This window comes from Protomyctophum parallelum, assembly GCF_964188405.1.
Source record: "Protomyctophum parallelum genome assembly, chromosome: 4".
NCBI lineage: Eukaryota > Metazoa > Chordata > Actinopteri > Myctophiformes > Myctophidae > Protomyctophum > Protomyctophum parallelum.
The window spans coordinates 17629102-17641545 of record NC_139700.1 but is presented as its reverse complement, the minus strand read 5'-3'; the positions used below and the strand labels follow the sequence as shown (position 1 = coordinate 17641545).

General features: G+C 39.5%; 1 protein-coding gene across 1 annotated transcript; it reads right to left on the bottom strand.

Annotated features, from left to right (window-relative positions):
• Positions 1-325: 325 nt before the first annotated feature.
• Positions 326-11683, bottom strand: hexa (hexosaminidase A (alpha polypeptide); the record flags this gene model as incomplete). Its single annotated transcript, XM_083762701.1, has 14 exons — positions 326-403; positions 554-661; positions 1672-1762; positions 3373-3547; positions 4989-5061; positions 5631-5717; positions 6216-6396; positions 7546-7678; positions 7857-7958; positions 8569-8679; positions 9266-9312; positions 10292-10357; positions 10505-10609; positions 11428-11683. The coding sequence occupies 14 exons, from the start codon at positions 11681-11683 to the stop codon at positions 340-342; spliced, it is 1599 nt and encodes a 532-aa protein (XP_083618827.1). The 3' UTR covers positions 326-339.
• Between the last annotated feature and the right edge of the window lie 761 nt (positions 11684-12444).

Below are 12444 nucleotides of genomic sequence, written 5' to 3'. Positions count from 1 at the left end.
CTCGGAGTACCCATTCCATCTGTCTGTGTCCCTTTTATGCCCATATATGGAGATTTCTGTATCTGTCTCTCTGTGTCCCTTTATTCCTATATATGGAGTTCGGTGTCAGGCATGCCCAAATATGAAGTGTTGTAATGTCAGAACAGGCCAGCTACAGGTAGATTATTCATTACATACTCCTTATATATCAGACTATCTCAGTCTCATTACCTAACCCAAACTGAAATCATGAGGTTTCCAACAGCAACTCAATCCAGATACTTTAAGGTAGCAGCCATATTCTTGAATGAAATGTATTTAATCTGAAAAAGAAAAACAGATTCCATCTGTCCACAGTCTTCATATAGCATGGTACTCCTGCCTGCAATGACCAACAAAGAGAGGCTCTGCCTGGACGCCACGCCTCAGAGAGGAAGAGAAATGGAACAGGAAAACAGGAAAATTGTTTCAAATGACTGCATAAACAAACTGAACAGACCATGGTAAATATACACATTTTTGTCAGTAACTGTATAAAAGGACAATTCTACTAATACATGGAGAACCCAACTACCTCAGCAGCTTGCACCGGAAGTCCTGCAGCCGAGGTAAAGCCTTCTCCACGCTATAGGTTTGCTTCTCATCACTCCACAATCTCTCTGCTGCTGCACTTGCCCTTGGCCTGGGGAGGACACAAGGAGATAGATAGGGTAACAGTTGGGGTATGTTGAGTATTTGTAGTGATTTAATGTTTCTCACTCAATCAGGGAGTTAGCTGTATTAACTTATCTCTGCCAGGCTGAAGGCTGAGCACACACCAGTGTGTGTGTCTATCTATGTGTAAATGACTAATAATGTCAGAAACACCAGGACTGCATGTTTGATGAAAACTTGTTGTGCCTGCAGCCAGCTAGGCCATGGAAGTACCCTTAAAGGACAATTTTAGTTTTTTTCAACCAAGGTTCATGTTTTAGGTTGAAATTAGACAAAGTAAAAGTTGAGTGTAATTCTTTTTTTCATTTGCTGCTTTCTTTCGTTTTAGGGATTTTAGCTGTTTTTGACAGGGGGACAGGGGCATTCGAGCATGGGGCTAAATATGTATTTCTCTACATTTTTTTTATAGCAATTTATTTTTATATTCTTTACTATAGTCCTACTAGACCCCAATAAATTACATCTGGCCACAAAAGATCACAGGATCTACTGAATGTGACAAACTGACATATTGAGCCTATGACATATTGACTGTGTGGCTTCCCCCCAGTAGACTACCTTCACATTCAGTATAGATCCTGTGATCTTTTGTGGCCAGATATAATTCTTGGGGTCTAGTAGGACTATAGTAAATAATAATAAAAATAAATCGCTATAACATTTTGTAAAAAAAATACATATTTAGCCCCATGCTCGAATGCCCCCACCCCCCTGTCAAAAACAGCTAAAATCCCTAAAACTAAAAAAAAAAGCAGCTAATGAAAAAAAAATACACTCACCTTTTACTTTCTCTAATCACAACCTAAAACATGAACCTTGGTTGAAAGAAAGTTGTCCTTTAACAGATATGGTACGTTGAGTGATGCAGTGATAATGTTTCTCACTCAATCAGGGTGTTAGCTGGATTAATAACAATTCCGTTATGGTACACTGAGTGATGCAGTGATTAAAACAATTCTCACTCTCACTGAGTCTCACCAAAGCCGTGGAGAGAGGTTGGCGGCGTCAACATATTCTCCCCACATGCAAACCTCCCCCCCAATAACTAGCTTCTTCTGTTCCTCTGTTCCTGTGAAGGGAAAGCAATACCTGCAATTAGTAATGTGTTGTTAACTCAATGGGGTTTCAAATGGCTTTGATACCTGGATTACAGATCCGTTAATGAATGAGGATACAGGCTACAGTATGACACAGTGTCGTTTGAGTATTATTGTACTGTATTCATGGTTTTCCAAGGCAGAGAGATTCACAGCATTCACATATATACCAAAGCACAGCAAATCATCACTCAGACAATAGTAACGTGGTCAAATCCATCCATTATATATTTTAACGAGGCTCCCGCTCAATTTAGCAGTCTTTAGTTCATGGTTTTAAAACATGTATCTTGATTAGGTCTGGGTTTGCCTAGAGGGAAATTATCATTACCAGTAGCTTACTAGACTACAATTTGTAACCTTTTACTTCATTGTTATTACCAGGCCTTGCATCCACCAGAGAAGTTATGTGGCAGCACAGTTTAGTATCTAGTAGTTACGCCAGTCTTGACCATATAGTGATGCGGTTGATATAATAGAGGCCACCAGCCGGACCATGTGGTCAATTTTGGTAATCCTGCTCAGCTCTGCCTTTGTACTCAGCATGAAGGCCTTTCCAGATGTGCAACATCCTTGACGATCTGACCAGGGTGACAAACAAGACATTGTCTGGCCCTTCTGTGTGGTCATTCATACTTGCTGCCATTGATCAGTGTGTCTGACTACTGGTATTGTTTTCTCTGCTTATATTTGGTTTAAATCACAATCTGGTGTAGCCTCATGGTCATGGTACGGTATCATGATTTTGTTCATGATGCCAAGCATCCAATGCTTTAATGCCTGCGAAACCAAAGGGAACTATAGGGAAAATGGAGTACCAGTTTGCCATCATCATTATGCACCATCTCAGCCAGAGTCACAAGTGGGAAAGATACAGCAGTATTGCAAGTATAGAAGCTCAAATCTATAGTTATCTGTCTACATCTGTGTGTTGGTTAATTTTAATATATAGTTGACAGTGGCCTTACTTAAAGGTATATTCAGTGATTTCACTTAATTCAAATATCACTTATTTTTTTGTTTTGTTGTGATAATCCTCTCTACTATAGAGTGTGCTGACTATATAAGGAGTTCCTCCCTGTCCCCAGTTAACCCCTGGGGGTCAAAAAACCTTAGGTTTCGTTTTTGACTCTCTATCCTGATTGGACGAAAGGCTGGGTCCCAGGCCAAAAACGAAACCTAAGGTTTTTTGAGTGAAATCACTGAATATACCTTTAATGTAAATGTTTATTTAACTGCCAGTAACTTAGCAATTTTGACATGGCTGTATTCCACTGGATGCTCTTCATTTTAGCACAGTACCTTTTTAATTTATACACACATAATGATAATGTACTCTTTAAGTACATTATCCCCTACATTAGGGGACAGTATGCAAATAGTTTACAGTCGTTTAGACTGTATTGCCCCCTGGTGGTATGAAACTACAAAAAGCATATATACAAAGACATTTTGCCAGTCAATATTCAGGGGCAAATCACAAAAGAAACATCAATGGTAAACAACACAACACAAAACCAAACAAAACATAGTACATAGCACACCACCACAACTGTCCACTCCACACAGATTGTGCTCTGACCTTTAAAGGCGAGGGGCCACACAGTGTAATAACGGGCCCAGTTGTGTGTGGGACCAGGCAGGTCCAAATACCATGGAGAGGCCAGGATCACTCTATGCCCTGCTTTAGTCACCCTGCGCACCTTACAGAGGTAACACCCATCTTTCCAAACCACCACCACTGATAGGCACCTGTGCTGCAACATAATCCTCTAGTCTGTCAGATATAAATTTGTTGCGTGCGTGCGTGCATGTGTGACATCTGAAGGTGATGTGAGTCACTGAGAGGGTCTACAGCAGGGTTCCCCAATTAATTTTCCTCAAGGGCCATATTTTGACTAGGGTACCACCAGGCTGGGGGCCGAGTCTGCATGCGCGAGGTTGAGGGGCAAGACCCCATTTGAAAAGGATGCCCAGTTTGACATGCATAGGCTACTGACCCCCATTTAATTTAATGACATTTATAACTGGGACCACCCCCAAATTATTCCAGGGGCCACAAGGGGGCGCTCCGCGGGCCGCAAATGGCCTGCCTATTGGGGAACCCTGGTCTACTGTGATATATTCAAGAAAAGATAGGGTTTGTCGTCTTATTTGCCGATTTACTTACTGACCTGCACTTAAAGATGGAGTGCCACAATTTTTTTATTTTTCCAGTTTTTCATGTGTCTATGAGGTGACAGTACTTCATTATACACCCTGGAGTTGTTTTTATGTGCAATGGTGTATTAACTTTGTATTTAGGGTTTCTTCCTGGAGGCTGAACCCTTAACAGTCAGGCCAATGAAATAAACAGTAATATAGTGACATCACACTATCAGCCCCTCCCCTAACCCCTCCCCCTTTATCATACAACTACAGCTGTGGGTGCAGCTTCAGTTCAGGTGGATCACCACCCATCACCACCCACCAGCCAAACCAGGCATACTTAATGAACTGGTGGGCGTGTCCATATAAAAGCATGATTTTAACAAACACTGTACACTTTTTGGAAAAAGTTCTTCCTCCTTATATTATAATAACTAGTCCTTACCCGTTCTGAATATATGAACAGCAAATGATGTTCAGTGTGGGTAATGTGATAGGGTGGGAATTGTTTACCCATGTAGGTCTGTCTGTTGCGCGGTAAAGTGTGTCCCAGTATTAATCTGTGTCATTTCATGCATTTCACTGGTGACACTGGTGACACGTGATTTGTGGGGAGATTTTTTTTTTACGCAAATTCATTTAATTAAGATGAATGTTAGAATGTTTGGCGTGTGTAATGCAGGGCAGTTTGAGGTTGGAGGACAGGGCTGTAAGGCACTAGGTTCCGTGAGGCGGTCCGTGCGTCGTGGCGTTGTGAGATGGCGCGGAAAGCGAGCAGCTGTCTTGCTCTATGCTAAGGAAGTACTCTGACTGACTGACTGACAGTCCGATAAATTATTAGATTGATACCTGATGATCATGTTTTAGGGTGGGAAAAAATCGTGGCACTCCACCTTTAATGTATCACTTTTTTACTGGCATGTTTGCACTCTGGTGAGATGCAAAAATAACTTTCGCTGTAATGTACATTGACAATACATTTAATCTCTCTCAAACTTTTATGTGTACAACACAACTAGCTGATCATTTGCTAGTATGAACAGTACTTACCGGTTCATGGAAGTCAAAGACGTCTTGCCACACAATGGGTGTCTTGTTGAGAGCTAACGTTATGTTCACCATGCTGAAAATATAGATAATGACTTGGGTCTCATAAAGGTTTATGTTAAATAGCTCTATAATCTGTTAGTACTCATTGCTATAGTGTGTTTGTTCAGTAACATGAGTCTCCAACTCTCCATGTCTCCCCAGCTCTTTATTAAACAGAACATTTATTTTCAGGTCGGGATAACAATATTGTATCCAGGATTCAGGATAGAGAACTCACACAGGATACAGATTAAACAAGTGGAATTGGACGTGATGGATGGATTTAAACAAAATATATCACTTATCCTAACTTTATGAATGTACTTTAGAGAGGATGTTATTTACACAGATGCTAGATAAATTTACTGGTATCATATAGTTTCAATCTACAGATTTAATTATTTAGATTTGGAGTATATTGTTTATACTGATGCTAGGTTGGTGGTTTAACTACATTCTTTCCTGAAGCACTATACACTCTTTGCATGCACTCTCTTTGCATGTACCATACGTATGGTACATGCAAAGGGAGTGCTCTGGATAAGTCTGCTAAATTGAAAATTGTATTATGGTGCTTTTCCTATTTTGACTACCGGTACTTACTTCTCCATGTAGTATGATTCCAGCTTTTTGTAATCACTTCCAAACCCCATCTTCTGCATGAAACCCTGGACATAGGGGTTGGATTTCCTATGGGGAGCAAAATGATAGTGATCCAAAACATAAGGCCCTGGTCCTTAAGGAACATCATGTACTGTAAGGTCGTTAAAAAAGAACATTATGTACTGTAAGGTTGTTAAAAAAGAACATCAGCCTGGGCCGTGGCTCAGCAGTCCAGGCACCTTGGCCAGTAAGTAGTCCAAGTCTGGTAGTGTGCCGCGGGTTAGACTACCGATCCCGACGGCCTTTACTGCATGTCACCACCCTATCTATCTCCCCCATTTTCCTGTCAGCCTACTGTCTGTCCCTAAATATGGGAAGTGAGGACGCTGGCATCGACTGTTCGCTGCTTCACCTCCCAATGTATGAATGAATGAACCATTGTAAAGCGCTTTGAGCACTTGGAAAAGCACTATAAAAATGCAATTCATTATTATATATATAAAAATAAAGGCGAAAGCCACAAAAAAACAGAAAAAAAATAACATCATTGTATTGTCTGTACATTGCTGTTCAATTCTGTCCTACCAGCAGGTGAAGTTGACCTCGTCTCCTCCTAAGTGAATATAGGAGTCAGGGAACACAGAGGTCACTTCCTTAAAAAGGCGGGTCATGAACTTGTAACTAGAGTCCAAAGCTGGGTTGATGGGGCCAAATATCCCTGAGGGAATACCCCCTTTGAAGCAGGGGGTTAACAGGTCAGGCTGCCCTAGAATGAAAGGATGGGGGAAATAAAAAATAAAAACTGTTATTTCACTGACGACGAAGACCATGTGTAGATAGAAATGTTGTGAACTATCTCTTATTTAGTTATAGTTCAAAGTTATATGAGAGCTTAGAAGTCGGTTTGCAAATATTTTTCTTCAAAGTTTATTTGTCATTTTTATACAGCATCCGTAACGATTATTTTTGATGTGCGTGCACCACCTGGACTGCGTCAGATTTCTAAAATCACACCTGTGTGAAGTGACTCTTATCATCAGTCATTCTTATCATCATACATCATCTCATTCCAGCCAATTAGAATTTGCGTCCTCACCTTTGTCTTTAATGTTTGTGTTTACGCAATGTTTGTGTTTACACAAACACTCATATCTGGCCATTCATTGTCAGTGGCATTCAATGTTTGTGTTAGGACAATGTTTGTGTTTACAGTTACACAAACACTCAAAGCTGGACATAGGAGGAGCCCCTCAAAGAAATAACTTTGTTAACTTGTCCTATATTAAAATTGGCTAAGTAATGGGAGGATGACCATGTCATCACTTATACAACTCAGCCATAACCATATAAGGAGTTCCCAATGCAGCTGGAGTGTGTTGTCTAACCTCAATTAGTCGCCATGGCATCAGATAAACAACATCAGTCAGCTCAGCTCCACATTTAGACACAAAAAGGGGCATGCCCTTATATGGGAATGGGACAAAGACTGACAGATACAGAGATCTCCATATATGGGCTTATCGGTCAGATCGGGGGTGCAACATAAGTGTGAGGGCCATGTAACGGTCCAAACCGCAACTTTTAATATATTTCTGGTGTACTCTTTTAAAACCATGTCCATGAATGTGGTTTACAGTAATTTATAAGACAATTATCAGTAATGTGGCTATCAGTAATGACAAGTACAAAATATACTGAGATAGGTAAGAATCTTCTGGACGACAGATAGGTGAACTCAGTCAGGATTTAATCTGTGGTGATTTACAGTGGTGTTGTAACTAAACCAGGAAGTAGGAACACTGCTACAGCATATAGCATATGCACTCAAAGGGAATTTCAGATGGAGGCGATCCAAAGACACAATGTTATTTATTAGCATATTAACATATATCCTCATAGCAGATTTAAATATTACCTTTTCCCCATGACTGGGTGTGACCGGGTGAGTCAAACTCAGGGAGCACTCGGATCCCTCGTAGCCTGGCATGTGAAATCACCCTTCTCACATCAGCCTGAGTGTAGACATGAGTCATCGGGTGGAAAGCCCCCTGAACCAGAGCCAACGGTCTTTGTTTAAGGGTGGAGGCGATCTCACAGTATTTTATGACAAACATAAGGTCATGATAAAAAATAAATAAAAGACATCAGTCTTGCTTCATGAATAGTAGTAGTAATGTGTTACACAATACTGATTCTCTCTCTGCTGTGGCGGTCCTCTCATCTTACCTTATCACTGAGGCCTGGAAAGGTGCTGCTCTGGTATGGGAAGGAAGGGTCATCAACTATGTGCCAGTGAAACACATTCAATTTGCTGTAGGCCATTGCATCCTGACAAGAAAAATTGTATAATTGAAATGATTTAGTATAAATGTACTGGGATTCAAAAGTTGGCGGATATGTAAAGGAGTAAAACCGTACATGGAATAAGGGAACTGAATAAAGTGGAAATATAGCAGTTATCAGAAAACTGAGACCCCAAATATATATATATATATATAAAATATTCATGTAGCATATGGGACATTAACCCCTCCCATTTTCAATCATGTCCCATTATTTATTTGGAGCTAAATAATAGTACAATAGTAATGCAGAGACTCATCTGTACTGTCAGTGTGATTGTGCATGGCATGCACTGTGCATTCTACTGAATTCCCAAGATGGGATGTTGACAAATGATCTGTACATGTGATGTAAGAATACATTGAGTGCACACTGCATGGCTGTAATTCAACATGAATTTCAATGAAATAGAGATATATTAAGCATGCCAAAGGACTTCTCCAAAAATACGTTTCAGGATTCATGATGAGGTGTTATAATTGAAAATGGCAAATTTCTCATCAAACATTTCTGGGAATTTACCAGAACATTTCTGACACTTTGCAACGCTTGAAGCACCTCGAGTTTTACATGTGTGTTATTAAGTTATTATTACCAGGGTCTTTAGGATGGTGTTTAGTGGCAAGTAATGGCGGGAAGTGTCCAACAAAAGCCCTCTGAACTGGAAACGGGGAAAGTCCTCAATCTCAGTCTTGTTAACAAAAAACTGGAACAATTAAAAAAAAGAAAAGAGCAGGATAGAAATTTACATTTGTCCAGTCCTTATGGAGAGTTATAGGAGTTATATTGCCTGGATGGGTAAAGTGTGTCGCTGTCTGGCAGAAACCAGCGAACTAAAATTTTCAGGTTTTAGATCCCCCCCCCATACATTAGTGCTATTGAACACCCGTCTGTGTGTTGGTTAAAACAAATCTTGAACCGAGAAGTATTAAAAAGCGCTTCGGCCAAAACCCAACTCCATACTTAAGTTGGATGTTTTTAAATTTCCTGAAATTTTTACATTTTGGAGTTAGGTGGTTTCTGCCCGACAGCAGAGATATACAAAGTAACATCCTGAGTGTATGTAACCATATGACTACACTATCTGAGTTACACTGTTGTTTTAAATGTTCTCTATAAATAAAGTGGATTGGATTGTATAAATGAACACTGAGGATTATAATGTGTACCAATACAATTTCTGCATTCAACAAAGTACTGGTATCAAGATGCCATTTGGTTTGTTCAGTTTGAAGACTAATTTATTACTGGTGATTACTTGAAAAATGATGGTCACTTGAATAAATACTTACTGCGCCAACGTAATCTTGATACACCAGCTGACTGAAAGTTTCCAAACCTGCAGTTAATTAAATGACATTGAGTTGGCATATCATGAAATGCTGATGAGTGTGTGTGTGTGCGTGCATGCATAGTGTGTGTGTGAGTGCGTGTGTGTGTGTGTGTGTGTGTGCGCGAGTGTGTGTGTGTGTGTGTGTGCGAGTGTGTGTGTGTGTGTGTGTGTGTGTCTGTGCATGTGAGTGTGTGTATGTTTTAAGTTCAATTTTGTATGCTTTGAAATGATTATATATGTTTTGTTTGATCTAAAAATCAATAAAAATTTATTGAGAAAAGAATGAAATGCTGATGAAATGATGGTTATAGGGTTCTAATTGACATAAAGTGAATGCTTGGTTGCATTTCACTGATTCATTTGTTGGTTTTACACTTGATAGTTCAGCCCCAAAATATTTTAAGTTCAATTTTGTATGCTTTGAAATTATTATATATTTTGTTTAATCTAAAAATCAATGAAAATGTATTGAGAAAAAAATGAAATGCTGATGAAATGATGGTTATAGGGTTCTAATTGATAAAGTGAATGCTTGGTCGCATTTCACTGATTAATTTGTTGGTTTTACACTAATAAAAGAAAATCCCTATCGATTACCCACCCCATGGAGCCTTGATTTCATGGAGATTTTTGTGTTTTTGTTGTATATAAGCAAATAATTTGATGACCAGCAGTGTATCTTGTAGTCTCTTACCGCTAACGGATACAAATAAATCAGCATAAACTCTATATAAAGGCTATCCCTTTAAAGTATCTCATGTGCATAACTCCTGCTAATGTGGACCCATAGGTCTAACCACAAGTAGGCCTACATACTGTACCTGCTAGTCTAAGCTATATATGTGTAATTATTTTTATTGGGGACTTTTATTGAAAACCAGGCCTGTATATGCCTACTTTCTAGAATGAACTGGTGGGTGTGGCCATATAAAAACATAATTTTAACACTTTTTTTGGGGGGGGGGGGGGGGGAAATCATAACTACCTCTCAGCGCACCCCAAACAGTCTCTGCATTCAGGAACGCTTTACCTGCAGATACAATTAGTGTGTCTGGAAGACAAAAACAAGCACATTACGGTCTACTGCTGTGAGCCTACAATGTGTAGAAGAGCAACTTGAGCCACTTGAGGGACATGTTGTCCTTCTTAAGACTTCTTTAGTTAGAATAGGTGGGTCACTACTCACTAGCCTACTTACATCTTTCTGAAGAGTTTTCATTTGGGTAGCCCTCACAGTCATCATGGTCCAAGCTAACCACCAATGAAAATGGTTTGGCATCATGTGATGACAGGCCATCATTTTCTACTGGTCACAAAAATGAACATTATAACACTGTAGTTAACTGCTACAGTATTCTTTATTTATTTTACTTTTAAAACAGTTTTCTAATGTTTTCAGAGCAGTTGCAGATGAATGACCACTGCTTTGAATGACACACAAAGTTGCTGCCTCTACAAAGCCCATTGATCTACTTTAAAAGCAAACAGAATGGACCTAACAAAACCATGTCTCTATAAATTGTGTTGTGTAAGTGATATTTTTAGGTGGATCATATTTTTGAGATTTTACGTCGAAAATTACGTCATGTGGCAGCCAAGTCTATGGACTTTTAATGTTTGTTTAGAGCAGTAAATGATAACGTAATAAGTCATCTGGCTATACATCTTGTAATATTCTTTTTCCATACAAGAAACAGTGGGAGCCCTTGATCACTTCACTGAACAGTGTTTATTCGCTAACAGTAACAGGGGTGGTCTCAGGGTTCACTCTCCAGAGAATACATTTTCATTATAGGTTGTCAATTCCATCCAATCAGGACTCAGGAGAGAGTGCCTATATCAGCTTCTATTTTATAGCGTTTGACTTTCTCGACCTTTTAAAGCATTTTCAGTTTAGGTACTAATGAGGATACTGACAACTGTGTATCAGGATACCTATCACAGTATAGGACTATTCAAAACTTATTTTAACAACGTAAAATCACTTTGTGTGCACCTTTAAGGGGGAAATCTTACATAGCCTATTTGAAATTTCATCCTGTCCGCTATTTGAGTGAATATTGAGTGAATTTGAGTTTCACTCACTTGAGATTTCCTTGAAGCCAACAGTATTTCACGTACCTGAAATGTAATCTGGAAAAATGAGAGAGAAGTATCTCTTGAATGCAGCGTCCAGGACAGAACATATTTGCGTGGATGAGTTCCTTCCAAAGTTAAAATCCTTTGGATTCACTGAATATCGCTCCATTGAGATGGTTAAAGACTGAGGTAAAGGCCATACTCCTGTCACTGTGTGCAGACCTAACTGTAAGATAATTATAAACAAGAAGAAACTAACTTCTGGATTGGAATAAGGCCTCACACGGACATTCGACATTACATCTATTTCCAAGGTCCTTGTTTGGTACTCAAAGCAACCACTCTGAAAGGGCATTCACGTGTGTTGTTGACTACTGAGTCAGGACAGGTGCTGTACAACAGTTATAGTCACATGACTAAAAAGCTCAGTATGTATGTATGTAGGGCAGGCCTGTGTGTGTGTGCGTGTGCCTTTTATGTATGTTGCATGTCTTTGAGAGAGCAAGTACAATGCCTATTCATTGTATTCTAGTAGGCCAGCGGTTCCCAAACCTTTTTGGCCATGCACCCCCTGTTACCTCCCGACCTAGCTGATGCACCCCCTCACATGGAAATATTAATTGCATAAGCTATATAGAGACATATATTTCCTTTTTATCCTGAATATGGCATAATATAATGCAGCATAGGCTATATTCTGCATTACTTGCCATATATTGGCATAATATTAAACCTTTCATGTCTAATTGCACCAAAAATTGGGCAATTTTTTTCTACTCGGTCTGTGTCTCGAGAGCTGTGGGCAGTTCAGAAACCGTCTTCCAGTGACATCATCGATGGGGAATACAAGCTAATAAAAACTGCAGGGTTTCTAGTCCTGAAAAGTTGCAATGCGAAAATGGAAGCCATCGTTCTCACGATAATGAAAATCTAAATATTTTTGTAAAGAAATCTTGTTTTAAAAAAAATCTGCCTAATGATGATGTCACTGGAAGACGGTTCTAAACTGCCAACAGCCGTCCTATGAGACACAGACTGAGTAGAAAAAAATCGTGCCAT